The 22766-nt window shown below is 36.4% G+C and overlaps 2 protein-coding genes across 2 annotated transcripts; one reads left to right on the plus strand and one right to left on the minus strand.

The window, feature by feature from the left end:
* Positions 1 to 3705: 3705 nt before the first annotated feature.
* Positions 3706 to 4164, minus strand: LOC136042686 (craniofacial development protein 2-like). The gene has a single exon (XM_065727647.1). It carries the CDS (start codon positions 4162 to 4164, stop codon positions 3706 to 3708), a length of 459 nt encoding a protein of 152 aa, XP_065583719.1.
* A 2861-nt stretch (positions 4165 to 7025) lies between these two features.
* On the plus strand, positions 7026 to 8360 carry LOC136042687 (craniofacial development protein 2-like). Its single transcript, XM_065727648.1, has 2 exons — positions 7026 to 7422; positions 8128 to 8360. Exons 1-2 carry the CDS (start codon positions 7026 to 7028, stop codon positions 8358 to 8360), a joined length of 630 nt encoding a protein of 209 aa, XP_065583720.1.
* Positions 8361 to 22766: the final 14406 nt, after the last annotated feature.

Here is a 22766-nt window from a genome sequence, read left to right on the forward strand (position 1 = left end):
CCGACATAGTATTTTCCGCAATCACTGGGTATTTGATAGACCCCTCTTTGGCGAGTAACTGGGGTCTTATCTTTACCCGAATTTAAGAAATTGATGATTTTAAAATTATTAGTAAAAACTACGTACAGATTATTTTTTGCGCAAATATTTTTTAATTTTGTTGTAATCTTTGGGATATACGGAAGATAGACAATATTTGAGGGCTTATCAATAGCCTCACATTGTGAAGTATCTTCTTCGATTTTACAAGAATGTCTTTTTATTCTACGGCTAATTATTTTATTTACAAAAGGAATGGGGTATCCATTACCAAAAAGAATATCTCTGATAAAATTTATTTCTGCATTTACATATGAATGGGAGCAAATATTTAGGGCACGATCAATGAGGGAAATTACAACTGCTCTTTTAACTTGTGGGGGGTGATTTGAATTAAAGTGAAGATATCTATTGTTTTGTGTTGGCTTTCGATATATAGTAAAATCCAGTTCATCAGCTTTACGAATAATTAATACATCTAAAAACGGTAGTCTATTTTCAATTTCAACTTCAAGGGTGAACTGCAAATTTCGGTCATAAGTGTTAAGATGATCTAAGAAGCCCCGAAGTTCAGCTTCCCCATAATTCCAAAGTGAAATTATGTCATCCATATAACGACCCCAATAGACATGTTTTAGAAAATAAGAATTCAATGCCCAATTCTCAAGATTCTCGACGTAAATATTTGCTAGTAGCCCGGATAAAGGTGCCCCCATGGGTAACCCATTTTTTTGCTGATAAAAAGAATCGCGAAATTGAAAATACATAGAAAACTTATTACAAATTTTAACAAGAGTCATTAAAACTTCACAATCAATTCCTGTCGCTGAAGTCTCGATCAAGTGGTAATTTTCTTCTATTTTGTTTTTTAATAATTCCTCTGAAATAGTTACATCTATATTTGTATACATGGAAACAATGTCGAAACTACTAACTATTGTGTTTTCTGAAATACTTGTGTTGCTAAGTTTTTTAACCAAATCTGCCGAGTTATGAATATAGGAATTTTGAGAATACAATAAAGGTTTGAAAGCTGCACAAAGCCATTTTCCAATATTGGCAGCGGGAGCTTTAGTACAAGCTACAATAGGTCTTAAGGGAATACCCTGTTTATGTATTTTTGGTAAACCGTAGAGTTTAGGACAGAAACTACCACGGGAAAAAATTTATTGTATAGTTGTGGGGCGATTTTACCATTTTGTTTTAGCTGCTTTAATTCATTTATAATATTATTAGTGAACTGATCAGTAGGATCATGAGTTATTGTTTGATATGTAATTGTGTCATTTAAATGCGAAAGAATTTTGTTGTCATAGTCTGTTGTATTCATGACAACAAGTGAATTGCTTTTGTCTGCTTTAGTTATTATAATAGAAGGATCTTTTCGGAGATTAGATAGTATTTTTATGTCATGCAAATTTTCCGGTGTGGAATTGGTAGGAGGCTTAAACTTTTTTTGGCTATTATAGAGGATATATATTAGACCAGATCTAACTTCATCCGGGTTAGAGACAGAAGGATAGTGTTTATGCAAAGCGGACTCTAGAGAGGAAACTATATCTGCCACAGGAGCCTGTTTCGGCAGAAAAGAAAATTTTGGACTTTTTTCTAGTGTTTCGATTTCCTGGGGTTCCAATGTTTTAGAAGAGAGGTTAACGATAGCAGGCCCAGGAGTGAATCTTGGAGAATAAATACGGTTTCTCATCGAAGATTCATTTCGTAAGCCTTCTAATTTTTTATAGAGGCGTTCCTTGGACAAGCGAAAATCGTGGCTAAACAAATTCCTTTCTTCATAGCAACATTCTTTCTTCATAGCAATGAAGATCTTCTTTAGTAAATGCAGTTTCACTCACTGAATCAAAGAATTCCCAATCCATTCAGTTGAACAATAAAAGTACTTACGACTTTTACATTGGGGTAAATTCCAAGTGGGATAGGAAACCACTGAATCCAAGAATTCCCAATTTGTTCAGTTAAATATTAAGAACATATAAGAATTTTTACAATAATTTAAACATTGGGGTGAGTTCCAATTAAGGCAGGAACCCCCCAAATCCAAGAATTACAAGTCTGTTCTGTTTAATATTAAGACTACATAATAATTTTTACAATAATTTTAACATCGGGTTAGGTTACAATTGAGGTAGAAACCTCGCTGAATCCGAAAATTCCCAATCCGTTCAGTTAAATATTAAGACTACATGAGAATTTTGACAATAATTTTAACATTGGGGTAGGTTGTGATTAGCAATACGTTTCATTTTTATTATGTTGTAAACCATGGCACCTTATATACATAATGAAACATACCTGGAAAAATATTTTACCCTGTTACAACTGATGTCAAATCACAACTGATATTTATAAGCCAATAAAAGGGAAATTTTCAATTTGCCCCTTGATTGCAATGTAAAAACAGTTAAAATCATAAAAGGAAGTGAGGTAAGGTTTATCCAATATCCGTCAGTAATTACACCGATTTAGTCAAATATTTACTTAAGAAAAGTCTACCTAACAGAACAAAATATTTATTCCAACTGCAGCCAAGTACTATAGAAAGTTTTCACCCTTCTATTTTCTCTGAAACAATTCATCTCCAGGGACCTTTTTTGAAACTTTCTTTCAAATTAACCCTCAAAGATATACAAGCCGGTTCATATTGGGTATTCAAAGCTATTAAGAATTCGGCTGAAATCGACAGTGAATACTTTTTTGAAGGTTTTTGTATGCTAATTTGTATTATCAATTCTAGAAATTTTCTTGTCACTGAATTACTTATCATTTGAATGAATCCAAGGACAATGAAAACGAAATCTTATTGTCTGAACTGGCTTGTGGAAGTTTGCAGAGTAACATATCTTAAGAAATTAGAAAAAATGAATATTATATTTTTTAATGAAAAGGACCTAAATTTGAAGTTATGTAGTTTTTGGTAGTGCTAGAGAGGCAAAAATAAATGAAAGAAAAAGAAACTGACACCTAGACGAAGAATCAGCAAAAAGACTAAAACGTACTGTACCAAGGGCTCTATCCAGGAGTTTTGTTCAAAAAGAGGGAGATTCCAGTTCTTTTAGGCGGGAGGGGGGGGGCACCAAAAAATGAAGACGAAGGGGGTTTCATTTCTTTTGGGGGGGGTACCAAAAAAATAAGAAGAAGGGGTTTAACTCCCAAAGAATTTGCACCAACCCCTTGCTCCGAAGTATTTCAATGATTCAGAAATTTGGGCTAAATTTAAAATCCAAGCAAAAGAAAATGTCTCTCTTACAAAAATGGAAGACGTTCCCACCAACTCATAAGTCGGTTGTAAAATACAGGTAACAAAAACTATTTGGGACTTTTTCACTTAATATTCCTAGATACTGTCTTAACCTTCTTCCCTAAGAAACCATCAGCAACTTCCTGAATTGTTTTTCTAAAATTATTCCAAGCATCTTCCTCATTGTAAAATTTTAAACTTTCAAGTTTAGTATTCAGCTGTTCATGGAAAGTTTCTAACAAATCCTCATCCTGGAGTCTACCAACATCAAAACTTCCCGAGAGATAGTTACCCTTCCGAAATTTCAGCTTTAAATTAACCCTAGAAACTACTAGATTGTGACCTTTACTTTTAATATCAAACAGCACTCCTATATACCCTTCTATCTGGTATTGATCCTACCAGTCTTACTATAGTGTAATGACCCTACCAGTGCTTACAATAACATAATCAATAAGTTTTACTGTCTTACCATCACGCGAGTTCCATGTCAACTTATAGGCCATTTTATGACCAAACACCGTATTGGTTATAACTAGAATGGTGTACCTGCAAAATTGCAACAGTCTGTAGCTATTACTGCTTTCTTTTCCTACACAAAATTTACTTAGGCTGTCTCTATTTCTACTGACCTGGGCGTCAAAACTTTCTAGTAGAAACACCATATTTCTACCTGGGACCATGGTTATTTGCTCCTGTAACTGTAAGTAAAATTTATCTGAGTCACTAGTATCTCTGTCAATCGTTTCAACCGGGGCATATTCTGCTATAACTGATACCCTGAACTTTTCAGTCATAAAATGAGCAATTATTTTCCTATTATTAATATCTTTACAGCCTAAACAAGACTTAGTAGCTTTCTTATTCATCATGAGCCCTATTCTCTGTCTTCTAAATCACCTAATTTTATGCTTCCTACTGCAGGGATATGAGTTTCTGAAATTTCCATTTCGAATCGTCTGAATTCGTCAGTCAAAATGTCAATACGAGGCATTTTTTTACGTTGTAACATTCCAATTTCCAATTTTATTGTTCTTTAAATCATTGGAATTATTTTGGCCTCAGGAAAAGCAATGATCCTAGATACCAGTGCAAGACGGGATCACCATATCTTCTCAAGTCTACACTGAAGCCCTTAAGGCGGCTTAGAACCGGACAGAAAGAATTCCCTGGGACCTCCAGTATGAATGGGGGCTTTGTACAATCATAGGCCCATCTTGGACACAACATAGTTTTCAGCACTTGGCGATGCTCTTCCATCAACAAGATTTGAAATCGTGCAAAGACAATTCCAAGCCTATTACATCCAACTCATTTGGTATTCATGCCTACAAATATTATGCTACTACAGGGAGGCAACCCATAGTAGACAAATTGGCTAGGAAGACGTATTCTGCCCGAAAACGCCTGTCAAAACAAACCAAGTCGGGAAAAATTATCCATTAATCAGAATCCCGTGCAAATGCTGTGTTATTTACTAGGTTATAATTTCCTCGAGGGGCGCCACTCCTCAAGTGGGAAGAGTTTACCACAAGGTCCCCAGTCTTGCAGGTACCCCAAAAGTGTTAAGGCAGCCCTTTTCAGAGGCCGTTATCCGTAGAACTGGATCTTTTGCCCTGCTGCAGTTGTCCTCCTAGAGAGGATCCTTCCACGATGGTGTTCTGCATCACCATGCAATGTAAGCCACTGGGAAAAGGTTAGTAACTCATGGGACGTGTGGATACGCCGATGGGCCCTGTTGAGTGTATATTTGAGGGGGTCTTTTTCCTCCTCGACCTGTATTTATGGGCCGGGCGAGGGTGCCCCAGTTTCTATAATGGACCCCAAGGGACAAGGTACCCCTTGGTTCTTGTATAGAGGGACAGAAAGGCAATTAGTTGGAAATTAGGGAATAAAGGGTAAATTTACGTTGTAAAAGCAGAAATCGGACGGAGAAAACAGAAATTTAGCATTCAATATTTTAGTATATAACGATATTTAAAAATATTATACACATTGCCATCACAAATGCATTCCATTCTCTCTTATACTGGGAATAGATTTTTCCTAACCTAAACCTTTTCCGAGATAGCAAGAAGTCAATTAACTAGAATTTTACCGAAAAAAGAGCTTTATGAAAAAAAAGATTTTAGTTTGCTCACATTGATTAATACTTGATTATCAGTAATTTTTTAAAATTATCTTGTAGCCCATATAAGGAGGGATTAACCCCCTCCTCATCTCTGAGCTTGGTTTTCAAAATGAAAAGCTATTTCCCATCCAACCCCCTGTCTTCACACACAGTTCAACTTTTTATTATAATGTTTTCATATTAATAACTAACGTGCCCCATTAAAAACTAGTGTTTCTACAAAAAATTTTAAGTGCACTTGCATTATTAAGTCGTTGGTCGTCTGTGTTGTCTCATTTTATTGTTCTACTAGTGTTGAAATTATCACCTTTTGTAATATTTTTTTTTTTCATCAGGTTCCCATTCTATGGGTATGTTTTTTGTCAAATCACTTTTGTAATTTTTAACAACCCATTCTTTCACATATAATTTTGTCACCAAATAATGTAAAGGAATTCATCACATAAGCTTTTTCAAACATATTTTAAGATATTTACCCTCCAAAAAACATTTATACCAAAGAAAGAACTTTATGAGTCTACTGCTCTATAGGGTCCTCCCCAGGCCCCTTAGAGTCTCGCCAGGTGGTGATAGAGGAAAGCCTTACAGATATGTTGGATACCTCCATAGAAGGCAAGAACCAAGGGGTACCTTGTCCCTTGGGGTCCATAATAGAAACTGGGGCACCCTCGCCCGGCCCATAAATACAGGTCGAGGAGGAAAAAGACCCCCTCAAATATACACTCAACAGGGCCCATCGGCGTATCCACACGTCCCATGAGTTACTAACCTTTTCCCAGTGGCTTACATTGCATGGTGATGCAGAACACCATCGTGGAAGGATCCTCTCTAGGAGGACAACTGCAGCAGGGCAAAAGATCCAGTTCTACGGATAACGGCCTCTGAAAAGGGCTGCCTTAACACTTTTGGGGTACCTGCAAGACTGGGGAACTTATGGTAAACTCTTCCCACTTGAGGAGTGGCGCCGCCCCTCGAGGAAATTATAACCTAGTAAACAACACAGCATTTGCACGGGATTCTGATTAATGGATAATTTTTCCCGACTTGGTTTGTTTTGACAGGCGTTTTCGGGCAGAATACGTCTTCCTAGCCAATTTGTCTACTATGGGTTGCCTCCCTGTAGTAGCATAATATTTGTAGGCATGAATACCAAATGAGTTGGATGTAATAGGCTTGGAATTGTCTTTGCACGATTTCAAATCTTGTTGATGGAAGAGCATCGCCAAGTGCTGAAAACTATGTTGTGTCCAAGATGGGCCTATGATTGTACAAAGCCCCCATTCATACTGGAGGTCCCAGGGAATTCTTTCTGTCCGGTTCTAAGCCGCCTTAAGCGCTTCAGTGTAGACTTGAGAAGATATGGTGATCCCGTCTTGCACTGGTATCTAGGATCATTGCTTTTCCTGAGGCCAAAATAATTCCAATGATTTAAAGAACAATAAAATTGGAAATTGGAATGTTACAACGTAAAAAAATGCCTCGTATTGACATTTTGACTGACGAATTCAGACGATTCGAAATGGAAATTTCAGAAACTCATATCCCTGCAGTAGGAAGCATAAAATTAGGTGATTTAGAAGACAGAGAATAGGGCTCATGATGAATAAGAAAGCTACTAAGTCTTGTTTAGGCTGTAAAGATATTAATAATAGGAAAATAATTGCTCATTTTATGACTGAAAAGTTCAGGGTATCAGTTATAGCAGAATATGCCCCGGTTGAAACGATTGACAGATATACTAGTGACTCAGATAAATTTTACTTACAGTTACAGGAGCAAATAACCATGGTCCCAGGTAGAAATATGGTGTTTCTACTAGAAAGTTTTGACGCCCAGGTCAGTAGAAATAGAGACAGCCTAAGTAAATTTTGTGTAGGAAAAGAAAGCAGTAATAGCTACAGACTGTTACAATTTTGCAGGTACACCATTCTAGTTATAACCAATACGGTGTTTGGTCATAAAATGGCCTATAAGTTGACATGGAACTCGCGTGATGGTAAGACAGTAAAACTTATTGATTATGTTATTGTAAGCACTGGTAGGGTCATTACACTATAGTAAGACTGGTAGGATCAATACCAGATAGAAGGGTATATAGGAGTGCTGTTTGATATTAAAAGTAAAGGTCACAATCTAGTAGTTTCTAGGGTTAATTTAAAGCTGAAATTTCGGAAGGGTAACTATCTCTCGGGAAGTTTTAATGTTGGTAGACTCCAGGATGAGGATTTGTTAGAAACTTTCCATGAACAGCTGAATACTAAACTTGAAAGTTTAAAATTTTACAATGAGGAAGATGCTTGGAATAATTTTAGAAAAACAATTCAGGAAGTTGCTGATGGTTTCTTAGGGAAGAAGGTTAAGACAGTATCTAGGAATATTAAGTGAAAAAGATTTATTTTTAATAGAGAGGTGAAGGGGTTCGTACAAGAATTATCTGAGTGATAGATTATATGAAAACGAAAGGAATGTAAAGAAAGTGGAGAAAGCATTAAAATATGAACTAAGGAGGTGTGAAGTGGAGGCCATGGATGAAATTGTCGAGGATCTGGAAGATGCAGCTAGACGGCATCATAGAAAAAATATTGTTGATTAATTGAGAGGGAGTAGTCAATCCGGACCCCAGTTAAAGATAGGAACGGGAAAGTTAAAGGGAAATGGGCGGAACATTTTGAGAATGTGCTAAACTGAGATACAGTTACAGGAAAAGATATAGATGAAAATGAAAAAGTTCGTGCAGCAGGATGTGAGATTAGATGTGAGGAAGAATTAGCGACAGTGCTAAAAGGATTAAAAAATAATAAGCCTCCAGGTGCTGATAGTGTGGTAAATGAGTTTCTTAAATATGGTGGCTCCGAGATTAGAAATAAGTTACTGAAGATTATGAATATGATTTTTGTAATAGAGGAAGTTCTTAACGTTTTAAGAAAACCTTAATTAAAACCACTGTATAAGAAAGGTGATAAAAGTGAGTGTCGTAGTTATCGAAGCATTAGTCTGGCCTCTGAAGGTAGCAAATTCCTTAGTAATATGATACTTCTTAGACTGAGAGATGTTGTAGACAAAGTTTTAAGAGGAGGACAATGCGGTTTTAGAAAAGGTAGAGGATGTGTCGACCAAATTTTTACTCTTCTGTTAATAATTGAGAACTGCCTTAGCTGTCAAACACCGTTGGTCCTCAGTTTTATAGATTATGAGCAAGTATTTGATTCCTTTGATAGAAGAGCTTTAGCAAAGGTTTTATTCCTTGTATGGTATACCAGACAAATACATTAGTGAGTAGTGCTATGTACGAGAATAATACTGCTGCGGTTAAGGTAGATAAGATAAGATAATATTTATTTTCAAAAGGCTATCACAAGCTCTATAGAGCCGAATTCGCTTTATATGTCAGTAAAAGCTAAGAAAACAAAATTCAAAACAGTACATTAAGTCAATTAAAAAAGCAAAATCATCAAAGATAAAGGGCAAATCAGTAAACTTGACAATTAAATTACAAAAACACTGCAGTAAATAAAAAATGAATAAAAACGGCAATAGAGGAAAAGGGGAATTTGGCAAGAACATAATCACGAATTATTATTAGTTGTTCCAGAATAAAGGGTATAAAACTTTTGAGAAACCTTTCTGTAACAGCTTGGATCGGAGAGTAAGTTGGGATTGCCAAGGAGGCTTACCGGGGGAGTCGGAGTCTAATGGGATTGTGAAAATCAGGGAGTAAGTCCACACTACGGGGATGGGAAATGACTGATTTAGCGAAAAGCAGGCAAATTTTGTCCCTCCTTTCTTTTAAGGTGGTAATGCGCGCAGCTTTAAGGAGGAAAAAGTATGGAATTTTGCCTTCTTTGTAAATGATCCTGAGCGAACGCTTTTGGACTGACTCGATTTTGTCACTAAGTTCATTTGAAAGTTGCGAATGCCAGACCGGACATGCATATTCCAATAACGGCCTGGTAAAGGATAAGTAAACACGGAGGGAATGTATCTTAGGACAATTAAATTTGTTTAGTAGCTTAAAAATGGATAGTGATACATTTGCTTGTTTAACAATATTAGAAACATGTGTGTCCCACTTAAGATCATTAGAAATTGTGACACCAAGAAGCTTAACATGTTTCACTAGCATTTCGCTTGGGATCGGATCGCAAAAAGCAGGAGTAGATTTCAAGAAGTTGATTGTCATTATCTGTGATTTAGTGGGATTTACTGTCATATTTAGATTCTTAGATTCATCCGAACATTGGGTTAGGATTTCAACGGGGTCACTTTTAATATTCCTATGACATACTTCAAGGATCGACAAGTCATCCACATATTTCCATCTTTGGGGGAATTCCTTGCCAATTTCGTTAATCATGACAAGAAATAATAGTGGTCCCAATAAGGTTTTATGAGGTATTCCACAGTACCTAGGGAGGGGGTTAGAGAAGGTATTTTTGTATTTTACAACTTGTGATCTGTCTGAAAGGAACGATATAATAATATTTACTAAAAGTGGGTCAATTTCAAAGTTATCATGTAGTAAACGCATTAGGATAGTGTGGTCAACAAAGTCAAACACTTTTTGGAAATCGACTAAAACCAGGTTTAGGCAAACATTTGGTTTCTCTAGTTCACTTAGGATCGTGCGAATCAAGTGTACAAGGTAATGGGTGGTGGAGGTTTTTCTTAAATTAACAAACTGTTAGACGTCAATGCGTGGCATAATTTTAATTTTAAGCCTGTCAGAAAGGAACCCTTCGTAAAGCTTAGAAAAAACTTGATTGAGTGTAACAGGACGCATGTTGGTTATAGTCAGACTGGGATGGGTTTCTTTGGGATGGGTGTTATAAAACCTAGTTTCCAGCAACTTGGGAATTTACCGGATTTTGTAATTTGGTTAAAAATATCAGATAAAGGTCCAGCAATTGTGTCTGAAAAGGCTTTAATTAAGTCAATTGGGATGTCTAATGGGCAAAACTTGATTTTTTGGGCTTTTGGATTTTACTTATAACATCAGAGGGAGAAATTTGGGGGAAAGAGGTGGAGGGAGGAATAGTTTGACCTGAGCCAGTTAAAGGGGGGGGGGGACTTTGTACTGTGGACGCAAGATGCAGGTTCAAATCGTTGGTTATCTTGTAAGGGGGCTCAGGGAGATGAAAATTAACTTCAACAGGGTTTTTTCCGTAAATCTCTTTAATTTTTCAGTACCACTGTTTGGGTTTGTTAGAATACAAATCCTTAACCTTACTATTGTAATATCCAGAAGCTGCCTTTCTCAATTTTCTCTTCAGGAACTTTCTTAGATCATTAGCCTGTGTGATATGTCCTTGCTTGAACAAATTAATTTTTTTCCTTATTAGTTTTTTAAAAGTCGCAGTAATGTAAGGTTTATCGGTAGAGCATATTTTAATTTTTTTCACGGGAAAATGGGCTTCAAAATTACTCCTCAATAAATTTTGGAGGGACAAAGCCTTGAGGTCGACATCATTTGCTTGGTACATAGGGGACCAATTTTCACTAGTGATCCAAGAGCCAAAATTGTAGAGTCCTGAGTAAAATTAGAGGTCTAAAGACGGTTTCAGTAATAGTAAAGGAATGTTTAACTGTAGCTAGTGGAGATAGGAGGCTAAAGTGGTAACTACCTCCGAGAGGGGGAAGAATGGTGACGGGTCTGTAGAAATTTGACATATTGGTGCATATTAAATCAAGAGTAGAATTGCCTTTGGTAGTAGGGACTTTTAAAACTTGTTTTAGACTAAAAGTATTACATATAGACTCAAGTTTTAATTCATTTGCATCACCTAAGAGGAAAATTCCAGCGTTTGGGAATTTAGATAGTACATAGTCAGCGCTGCCATGCAATTTTTCAATAAAATTAATTATTTCAGCCGCTCTATGCCCGGGAGAGTAGTAAAACAACACAGGACAATCAAATTGAAAGGACGTGGTAAGGCCTTAGGTCAAACACAAACCCACAAAATTTCATCAAAGGGAGTAAGACAAGGAACTAATATTTCTGAAGGATAAAAATCATTACGAACAAAGAAAAGAATTCCACCCCCTTTCTTACCCAGAGGGTGGGTTTCGGGGTCTGAGTTTAATAAACTGGGAGAAATTATTCATTTTCAACATGTGTGTATTTTGAGCGTGTACTTCAGTAATAGCGATTATGTCTTATCTATATATTTTAGAAAAGGAGTCTAATTCACTAAGTTTTTCAAAATTAAGACTTTCAGCGTTGCTTAACAAAAGTGTGGGAAATTTAAAACGACCTGCAAAGGTACCATTTTTACACTTAACTTGATTTAAATTACAAATGGGCACAGAGGGTGTGGTGGGATTCTTAGTGGGAGCCAGATTAATGTTGTCAGAACAAGGAACCAAGGGAGCACATTTGATTTTTACGGGATGACTATTAGGGTCAACATCGATAGATGAATTATTAGAGTAAGAGAAGGATTTGTCTTGGGGATTTGGGGGTGGGGGGACGGGCAATGATATGGATGAAGCACGAGGAGAACAATTAGGATTCATTATAAGACAATTAAAAAGTCTCAGACCTGAGTCACGTTGACAGGGTAGGCACGAGGGATAAAACGAATGGGCTGGGGATGGGGTTTCGCAAGGCGCTGGGAAAGGGGGCCTAGTTGGGAATAGTGATTCATGTCTGTCAAGGAATTGCTGGTTTGTGGTAGAGTAGGGAGGTTATAGGGCAGCATATGTGAGGGGGGAGGAAATAGGACTTCTGTATGCGGGGAGGGGGGGAGGTAGCAAAGGATAAGGGAGGAGAGTTCGGGATCGGGAAGGGTTTGTCAATTTTTGAGCTGCGCCTGATGAACTTTGATGAGAAATTTTGCTCGATTGCTGTGCACTAAAAAAGGACGGCGGAAGGGAGATGAGTGGCTCTTACAATTTTTATCTTAGGACAGGGACACTGGAACAGGGCCCCAGGGAGGAGAATTAACATCATCTACTTTTGATGAATGGGCAAAACTACAATATTTGTTGCAATACATGGTGGGAAAAGGTGGAGGAAAAGTGTGTATGGGAGGGGGAGGGAAACTAAAAGGGGATATTAAAGTTGGGGTATTCAGGGAGGGGGAGCTTGTTTTCCGAAACAACGCTCTTGTTTTCCGAAAGTCAGGAGTGACATTAGCGAAAACACATTCTCTGTTGCTACACGTTAAAACACTACACAAATCTACGTGGTCAAAACTGCAATCACTTTTGTTGCAACATTTTGATCGGAAATTTAAGCATATGTGCAAAAACTGACACTTTTTCTTCAGTCTGCAAAACCCTCGTTCAAAGAACCGGCAAAGCATGTTATATTTACGAGTGGTACTGACTGTTTTACCGTCGTACGTTCTTACGTCACTTTTCTCTACGAGCGTTGGAGGGGGTCCATTTGCACTAGTTGATGACGTATCACCAGGATTCATTTCGACTGACAAGATCGCACAGTCGTGGGCTACACTTGGGCTAGATGTTATGTTTTGCACCTTATTATCAATGGGTGCATTTCGGTTAGCAACAGCGATATCTTTGTCCGTTTGCGTTGACTGGGTAACTTGGTCACGGGAGATTTGCGAAGGGTCACAAGGGCGGGTTTCGATAGCCACCGAGAGTTCTTGTTTCAGCTGGGCTATAAGAATGTCTTTAACCTCCAAATGGCCTGTCAACACTTTAATTTGATTGTTCTTTTCCTCCATTTCTGACAGAAACGTTGAGTGCCTTGTCCGGATTTCTAGATTTTCTGCTTGACATGCCAATAAACTTGCATCCAGGGTCTTAATTTTCTCACTTAGACGTATTGTTTCGGATTCATAGTTGGGAATGTCTACACTTACCGCAGACAGCTTAGTCCCTTTCGGTATATCAGAGTTAGTTTTAGGTCCTGTAATAATTTGTGGTGAAGAGGTGCCGATTGCGCTTCCTCTTACAGGTCTCTTCGCATTAGGCTTTTGTGGGGGTTGAGATGCTTGCGACTTCGGAGTCACGGGTATTTTTTTTGCAAGACATTCCATGCATAACCATTCGCCGGAATGGTCCTTTATTCCGATTTGGGCGCATTTATTAACGCCCGAGTTGAACCAATTGCCGCGTTCTGACACGCATTGGACAGAATTTGTGGTTACCACCAGTCGGCACTCGGGACAATAGTTTTTTGGTTTCGACACATCACAATAGTTGCTTTGGGACTCGAGTCAAGCAGTGGCAACACTAGACAGGGAGAGTCAAGCAGTGGCAACAAAGTAATTTCAGTTACTTAACACTAAATAGTTAGGAATTTTTAGGCAGTAAATTCACAATTTTTTTCTTGTATTTCTTCTAGAGTGACAAAACTTTCTTTTGAAAATGTGGTTTTGTAGGAAATGAGGTTAGCAGCTGGTTTTGTATTGAATCAGGAATTAACCAGAGTTGTGTTCTATCCCCCTTTTTATGAATAATTTTGATGGACTTAGTCAAAAGAAGCAAAGGAAAGGCAATGGGAGACCTCGAAATCAAACGGGGAGAGAAAACTTTCCTGGACTTAGATTGTGCTGGTGATTTAAGCGTCCTAGATGAAAGTTTGAGCAAAATGACTGAGCTTTTACAGGTTTTGCAAGTTCAGAGCGATAGTATAGGTTTGAAAATTATTGTTAGAGAACCAAGTACCAAGAAGATTAGTCACTAAGGCGAGAAATAAGTGAAGATGAAAGGTGAGGTTGGGTGACGAAAAGATTGATCAGGTGGGCAGCATCACTTACCTTGGTAGTATTATTAGTAAAGACGGTCGGAGCCGTGAAGATATTAGAAGTAGAGTAGCCAAGGCTCTGGTTGTTTTTTTCACAATTAAAAGAAAGTTTGGAAGATTAGTAAGATAAGTCTGCAAACCAAGGTTAGAATATTGGAAGGTACTGTGATGACAGTGGTTAAATATGGCTCTGAAGCATGGGCGCCCCAAACAGCAGATAAAGTGTCTAGATGTTTTCCAGAGAAATTGGCTTCGGATTATTCTGGATACCTGGGTGACTGATCATATTTCAGACAGTGGCTGTACGAAAGGTGTGGTTCAATCCCGCTTTCTAGGGCTATAATAAAAGAAAGATTGAGATAGGTAGGGCATGCTTTACGAATGAAGGATGACAGATTGCCGAAGACTGTCCTCTTCCACCACCCATCTAGGGCTAAACGGGGAGCAGCTTGTCCTCGCCTTGGTTGGGAGGATTTCACAAAGAAAGATTTAAAGGAAATGGGAATTTCTTGGGAGGATATAAAGAGGGAGGCTTCGAATAGATTGGGATGGAAGAGGAGGGTGCGTAGCTGTGTTGGCCTCTGGTGGCTTGGTGCTGCGGTGAGTTGTTAGTAGTAGTAATATACATTTCGTTTAGCCATAGTCTAGTAGATGATACATCAGAATGAAACTTGCACGCGTACATGCAATTCTTTTCAGTCAAATTGTAGCAGTTGAAGACACGTTTACCTTACTGAATGACAAAAGTAAGGAAATTACATTCTGGTGTATTTTTGCGGGAAAAACGTTTTGAAATCCGCTGGGAAAGCTTTAGAATCAAACGTGATTGCATAATAAACTTATAAATTACTAATTCTGGTAAATACTGTAATAATTAAAATCTCACTTCATTAGATTCTGGAACTTTCTTATTAGGCTAATCAGAGTTGCAGTGCTACTTCTGCTTTACTTGTGTTTCAGATCTCCCCAGCCACCACTTCTTTGAAACAATTTAAGGCAAACTTTATGATTTTTCAATTATTCTAAGTAATATACTGAAAAACATTTTTAGTGAGAATGCCCCCCCCCCCTAAAAATTTGGTTAAGATCTAGATTATGGGCTATTGAAAGGAAACATGCTAAGAAAACAAATCTTACTTCGCAGTATGCAGAACAATTGAAGGAGAGCTAACACATGTTGCATGCATCTCCGCTATACATAACCCCAATCCCTTCATGTGCAAAGAGCAGAAATTAAAAGTTTCCCATTTATTTTCCCTGTGCGTCTCTTGTTTCTACTCATGTATCCGTAAATTGAATCAACAGTGATCTAACGATGACAAGAAATAAAATACTGACAAGTAGTTGAGTGCAAGGGGGTATACTATTGGAGCTACTACCCCCTTGAGCCATTATTACGGACACCTGGGTCTTACACAATACTATAGTGCACCTGGGTCTTCTGCAATAGGGAATTCGAAGACACACATATCCCACTATTCCACGACACACACGTCCCACCATTTCACGACACACATATCCCATCATTTTACGATACACATATCCAGCCATTCAATGACACCCAGTAGGCCCTACTAATTTTCTTCAAGATTTTTTTGGTTGTTACGCAATAGGGAAAGTTTACCTGTGTTAAGGATGACGCATTCTCGCGTCACTTGTTTCTTCAGCGTCCATGGGGAACCCCCGGTGGTAACTGAGGATGACGCAATCTCACATGACTTGTTAGAAGTCAGGGCCTGCCAGTAAAGTGGGGAATCCCCGGTTGTAACTGAGGACAGTACACACATGGGATGCTATATAAAACTTTTAAGATTTTTTTTTGTTATGGATCTTATTTTTCTTTCAAGGTGGTTTTTTCCTCAAGATTTCATTTTCTTCAAGATTTTCTTTTTCTTTGTCGATACATTTTCTTCAAGATTTTTCCCTCGGGGAACCTTTATATTCACAAAGATTTTTGTTCGCTTAAGGAATCGGAAGAGATTTCTCCTAATGGAACTGTGCACTAGACAGCTGGGACACACATTGAATGTTATATAATACTTTAAAAGTTATTTTTTCTTCAGGGTTTCATTTTCTACAAGATTTTTTATCGTAGTGACATTTTCTTCGAGATTTTTCCCTCAGGGAACCCTTATATTTCAAACATTTTTGTCCGCTTGAGGAATCAGAAGAGATTTCCTCCTATGGTACTGTGCGCTAGACAGCTGGACCAAGAAAGCCTTCCTAATATTATGATTCGGGGAATACTTTCAAATGAAAGCATTCGAAAAAATCTATGGATTTCTTGTTTTCTAACCATTGTCTCCGAGCCGCGAAGCTATCCAGCAAAGCTATAAATGTTTGGTCTATTGCATACACCTGCATGCTACATTTTATTAATTTAAATCTTAGTATTAGCAAAATCACATTTTGAATGTGCCTTAAGCATTATGCTTTATATTGCAGAAGTCTCTTTGCGTACAATAGCATAATTAAAAAAATGTCAACTTCACAATACATTTCCTCGCTCGTAAATGAAACAATAACGAAGAAAAAAGAGACACTTTTTTGCATTCGGTGGTTTTAGATTTCAGCATCCCTCCTCTGAAAAAATTCTTGTAACACCTCCCACCTCAACTCTAAGCTGTTTTATGGAAGTAATTTATTTACTATAGCTCATTGGGTGCTAGTTGTTGGTCCCACTCCACCGAAAAACTTCCTGTAACACCACATACCTTCACAATATCTTTTATCGCTAGTTTATGAAACACGCTAACAAAGAAAATATACAGTTTATTGCATTTGGTGGTTATATTTCAGTACCCCCCTCCCCAGGAAAATTCCTATAACACCACCAACCTTAACTTTAAACTGTCTTATTAAACTTATTTATGTACAATAGCTTATTTGCTGTTAGATTTTAGTCCGTCTGAAAAAGGAGGGGCGTTTAGTGCTTACTTATAACGAATTTGACTGGCCCTATAGACGCTACTCTTTTCCTCCTTATTGGTTTTATATCGTGAATTGTTTTACGGCGATTCTGTAAGGCAGTCGTGAGGGTCACTGAACTCTTGCATAACTAATATCTCTGGCCTTGAGAATTAGTTGCGCAATGATTACGAATTTTGGATCTGAAAAAACCTGATAATGGCGATTTCCCAAGGCATTCTTGAGAAACAATGAACTATGAAGAGCCCCGGACAAGACAGTTTTTCTTTCTTAATACTACTGTGAGACAGATTGCGTTATGATCTAAGATGTTCGCTAAGCATTTTCTGATGGTTTCAGAAATATTTGACTGTAGTTAGATTTGAACTGGGGACTCCTAAGATTTTCTTCCTTATTGGTTTATATCGTGAGGAAGGTTTAACAGCAATTCCCTAAGCCAGTCTTGAGGGTAACTGAACTATTGCATATTTGATGTCTCTGGCTTTGAGAGTTCGTTGAACTCTGAAGAAACCCGTGCAGGACGGTTTTCTTGTCTTAATACTATTGTGAAACAGATTGTGTTATGATCTAAGATGCACGCTAAGTATTTTCTGATGATTTCAGAAATATTTGACTGGAGTAAAATTTGAATTGGGGACTTCCTAAGAATGAAGGAATGACGTGCTGGTCAACTGAACTTACAAGTAAATGGTAATAAATTGTACTTTGAAATATATTAACAAAAAACCATCGCATATTACCATATGAACAACAATAAAATGAAATGAGTAGTATTTTTAATATTTCCAACCACACCCATTGACTTATTTGTCTTGCTTGGGAACGCCAGTTTTCTATCATAAGAGAACGATGTATTAGCCATTTGAATGAACAAGTCAATGATATTATTATGATCTTAGAAATGCATTCAAAACAATATTTTAAACCTAAAGGTTAATTGAAAAAGGTTAGGTTAAGTGAATCTGAAAAGGAAGGGTTGTGGGTTGGCAACAGGTACCCGACTGCCATATAAAACTGTAAATGAATAGATGGTAGCAGTAGAGATTCTAATATGAATATGGTAATAAACCCTTCAGATCTGAATCTTGATAAATTTGCACTTCCTATGTCTCTAACTCTAAACACTTTATATAGTCAAAACGTGCTGTTGTCTCTGATTGAATATGAATGGATGGAAGCAGTAGAGATTCTAATATGAATCAGTTAATAATAACTTTAGGTGTGAATCTTGATAAATTCCCACTTCATATGTCTCTAACTCTTAACACTTGAGATAGACGAAACTTTTCGTCATCTATGACTGAAAGTAAATGGATGGCAGCAGAAGGAATGTGACTGAATGGAATATTTGAAAATACTTTTACTCACGGTCATGTTTCTCAGGCCTTGAAAAAGATCCAAAGTAGCGAGACTTCACAAGATTTTTTTTTGATTTTTTTCCGCTTCACTCATTTTGAATTGATTCTCATTGTGACCGAATGAAATATTAGAAATTTTGATATGCATGGTCATGTTTCTCTGGCTTTGAAAAAATCCATTGTAGCGAGACTTCAAAAGATTTTTTGATTTTTTCTGCTTTATTCATTTTGAATTGACTCTCATAATGGTGATTTCAAACAAACTATCACATGAACATTTTTCTGTTCAGCTTTAACAAAAACACAGTGATAAGTAAAAATACCACTCAATTCTTTTTCCAGAACAATCAATAGAATGTCGTTAAGAAAAAAAAATACATTCTATTATCAAAAAAGAGTGACCCTAACAAATAAAGGAAAAAACAACGCGATGTTAAGGAAATTTTTTTATTCTTTTACCTACTTTTCCAATACCTTTGTTTTGCTTTTGAGTTTTCTTGGGGTGATAAGGGCATCCTTTCTTCCACTATTTTCTTACTTGACCAATCTAAAACACAGTAAAATGTACCAATTGACCAATTAACCAATTAGATTGGTCAAAATTGACCAATCTAAAACACAGTAAATCTATAAATCACAGTAAAAAGATGTTTTTATTTCAATATTTTCATCCATCATTGCTTAGTTTGAACCTAGCTGCGCGATTGCTTCTGGTAATAGGCTCTCTGAAAGATGTCCCTAAATTGAAGGTGGGTTCTCCTGAAATATAGATAAAACCTTGAGAGTTCCTACTGACATGCCTCTGACTTTAAAAAAATTCAATTCCCTCTTTTCTGATCTTGGAAAAAATCCTTTTCACCTATCTCAGACTCCTGGTGGAGGAAGGATATACTTAGAGTAAGATTTTATTTATGAACAAGGACTATTATAAAAATAATGACGGGCTAAACTTAAAGATATTTATTGCTTAGAATTATTCAAAAGGTTTCTTTCGAAAAAACGCATATTTACTTAAACGTAACACTTAAAGCTCACTGTTATACATCCGCAAACGAGGATCCCATGATATAGAATAGTTTTTACCGTTTAGTATGCACTTGTCATGATCAGGTATGTTCCTCGTTATCCCCTTTGCAAAGAACTTAACCTCGTCTTTGGGACAGTGATAAGCCCCTTCAAATTTGTGATATTTAAACTATTCTAAATTGAAAAGACAAATTTTAGGGTCAAATCTTTGAATTAAAACTTAGCTGTAGGCGTATTACCCTTTACGTACAGTGCTTCAACTCAGAAAAATTTGTATATTTCTCTGACTTCTTCCTAAACAGTTCTCAGTTCTTTACCATTTTTATCATATGTTATAATCACTCGGTCATAGAACCTGGCCGTATAATATGGTGCAATCACTTGGTCACAGGATCACTCGGTCATGAATCCCAGTCTGTTTATATGGCGTAATGTAGAATCCCTCAAATTTTTATCATGCTAAAATATGTTATAGTTCCCTTTCCAATGATAATGGTCAATTTATTTATGTTCCACAGACAATAGCAAAAATGCAAATTCAAATGTAATACCACAAGATGATTTTTTAAACAAATAAATTTAGTATCATACAATCCAATAATTTTGGAAGCTATTGACGTATTTAAGTAGAGAAAAACTCATTGATCCCAACATAATCCAAGTGCCTTAGGGCTTTATCATTGTGCATCTAACATTCAAGGTCAGAGAAATTGATTGTGCAAGTGTTTGTTAACTATTAGTTACACAGCTGAGTTTTTCCTATGGTTAGGGGGAGGAGCCGTAAACCCATCTAAATGCATAGCGAGGATGAGTAAAAAAAACCCGTAGAATTCATTTTGGAGAGAAGTCATAAGACTATATCTATTGCATGCAAAAGATGCGTGGAAATTACCATGGAACTTAGCTTTTTTACATGTTAAACTTAACATAACATGCATAACTTAACATGTTGTTAATATAATCATAAAAAACTGAATGTTTAGAAATCGTTCCAGACAATGATTCCCCATGTTTTCTCTTGACATGACAATTATTCCTTTTCGGAGTCATACATGGCTTTTAACGTGGTTTCAGTCACAGGTTCAATATGCGTTTTGCCATTGGTATTATTGAGTTCATTGACTGTATCTGTTTTTAAACTGTCGATGGTAATAAAACACTCGAAATTTATCACAGACCCGAGTTTATTGTCAAAAGTGCTATTATTAAATTTGTTGATTGTCAGTAATCAACTAAGACATTCGGAATTTACCTACTAGCTGAGTTTTCTGTACTTAAAGACGGTTTTGTTTGGTTTTGAAAACTTAGTCACCCATTAAAAAACTTTGAATTTATCAAGTACCTGATTTTACCGTACTCAAAAGTGCTTTGATTAAATTTTTTGATATGCAGTCGGTAACTAAAACACTAGCTGATTTTTTTGTAGTCAAAAGTGCTTTATTAATTTTTTGGTACTCAGCCAGCAACTAAAACACTCGAAATTTATCAGAGACCTGAGTTAATTGTCAAAAGTGCTTTTATTAAATTCTTAGATACTCAGTAATCAACTAAGACATTTGAATTTTACCTACTAGCTGAGTTTCTTGTACATAAAGGCGGTTTTATTTGATTTTGAAAAGTGAGTCACCAATTAAAAGACACGGAATTTATCAAGTACCTGATTCTACTATACTCAAAAGTGCTTTGATTAAATTTTTTTATATGCAGTCGGTAACTAAAACACTAGGTAAGTTTTTTGTAGTCAAAAGAGCTTTATTAATTTTTTGGTACTCAGCCTGCAACTAAAACACACGGAATTTAAGAATTACCTGACTTTATTGTAGTCAAGTGCTTTCATTAAATTTTGAAACTCAATCAGCAGCTAGGGCATTTGGAATTTACCTATTAGCTGAATTTGTATACAAAAGTTCTTTTATTAATTTTTTATTAGTTCTTTTATTAATTTTCCCGATACTCAGTCATCCATGAAAGGATTTGACTTTTGGGACATATAGAATGGGAGTTGTTTTGTTATTTTTTCCTCTATATGGTGGATGTGTTGCGTCTGAAACTTATTATTTAAGGGTAACGGTCTCTACAGATGTTAAAGGTGCAGTAAAAATATTTATGGATGACATTATTGTCATCCACCATAGCTTAGTTTGAAACCATCAGTACGATTACTTGTGGTAACAAGTCTAGAAATGAATTTCTTCGTGACTTTATTTTAACTTGGAGACATTTTTTTCTTTGTGACATTTTTTTTTAACTTCGAGATGTTTTTTATTCTTCGTGGTACTTTCTTCCTCTTGGCGTTTTTCAACTTCGAGACGTTGTTTTTCTTTGTGATGTTTTTTTTCTTCGAGATCTTTATTCTTAACTTACATTTTTTTTCTTAGTGACTTTTTCTTCAAGATGTTTTTTCTTCGTGACATTATTTACAACGAGAAACTATTTTTTCTTCATGACATTTTTTCCAAGCTTCAAGACATTTCTTTCTTTGTGACGTTTTTTCTACTTTGGGATGTCTCCTAACTTCGAGACTTTATTTTAACTTTGATACATTTTTTTCAAGATATTTTTTGTTTTGAGACGTTTTTATTTCTTCTTGACACTTTTGTTTTAACTTTGGGACGTTTTTTACTTCGAGTTGTTGTTTCTTCATAACGTTTTTTAACTTTGAGACGTTATTTTTTCTTTTTGACATTTTTGTTTGAGAGGTTGTTTTTAACTACGAGACATTTTAGAGACGAGACGTTTCTTATCATTTCCTGATTTTTTCAAATTAATATATTCCGTTATTTCTGTGTTATACCCTTTAGACAATCCGTACACACATAACGTGTTCTGATTTAACTCCACTCTCATTTCAACTATCTCTGAGATGCTCACCTAAATGCCCTTCGTCTTCTTGAAAAGTGAAGTTCAAACATGTATATCTTCTTTCAATAACATATACTATGCCTAAACAATGACTTTACTTTCGTCGTGACTTTGTTTTAACTTTGAGTTTTTTTTTTACTTCAAGACATTTTTTTAACTTCGAGACGTTTTTTCTTCGAGATATTTTTTAATTCTATACGTTTTTATTTCTTTATGACGGTTTTTTTTACTTTGATAAGTGTTTTCTTCGCAACATTTTTATAACTTCCAGAAGTTGTTTTTCTTTGTGATGTTTTTTTCTTTGATATGTTGTTTTCTAATTTCGAGACATTTTTTAACTTCAAAATGTTTCATTTTAGCTTCGTGACCGTTTTTCCTTCTGACCTTTTTAACTTCGAGACGTTTTTCTTCTTGACTTTTTTCTTCGGGGTGTTGTTTCTTCGTAATGTT

The sequence above is a fragment of the Artemia franciscana genome, unplaced genomic scaffold, assembly GCF_032884065.1.
Source record: "Artemia franciscana unplaced genomic scaffold, ASM3288406v1 Scaffold_1760, whole genome shotgun sequence".
Taxonomy (NCBI): Eukaryota; Metazoa; Arthropoda; class Branchiopoda; order Anostraca; family Artemiidae; genus Artemia; species Artemia franciscana.

Bases quoted from the DNA above. Each gene is read 5' to 3' on its own strand.
- LOC136042686 (XM_065727647.1), bottom strand. From the start codon at position 4,164: ATGAATAAGAAAGCTACTAAGTCTTGTTTAGGCTGTAAAGATATTAAT.
- LOC136042687 (XM_065727648.1), top strand. From the start codon at position 7,026: ATGAATAAGAAAGCTACTAAGTCTTGTTTAGGCTGTAAAGATATTAAT. The intron at 7,423-8,127 runs GTAAGACAGTAA...ATACAGTTACAG, and splicing joins GACATGGAACTCGCGTGATG to GAAAAGATATAGATGAAAAT.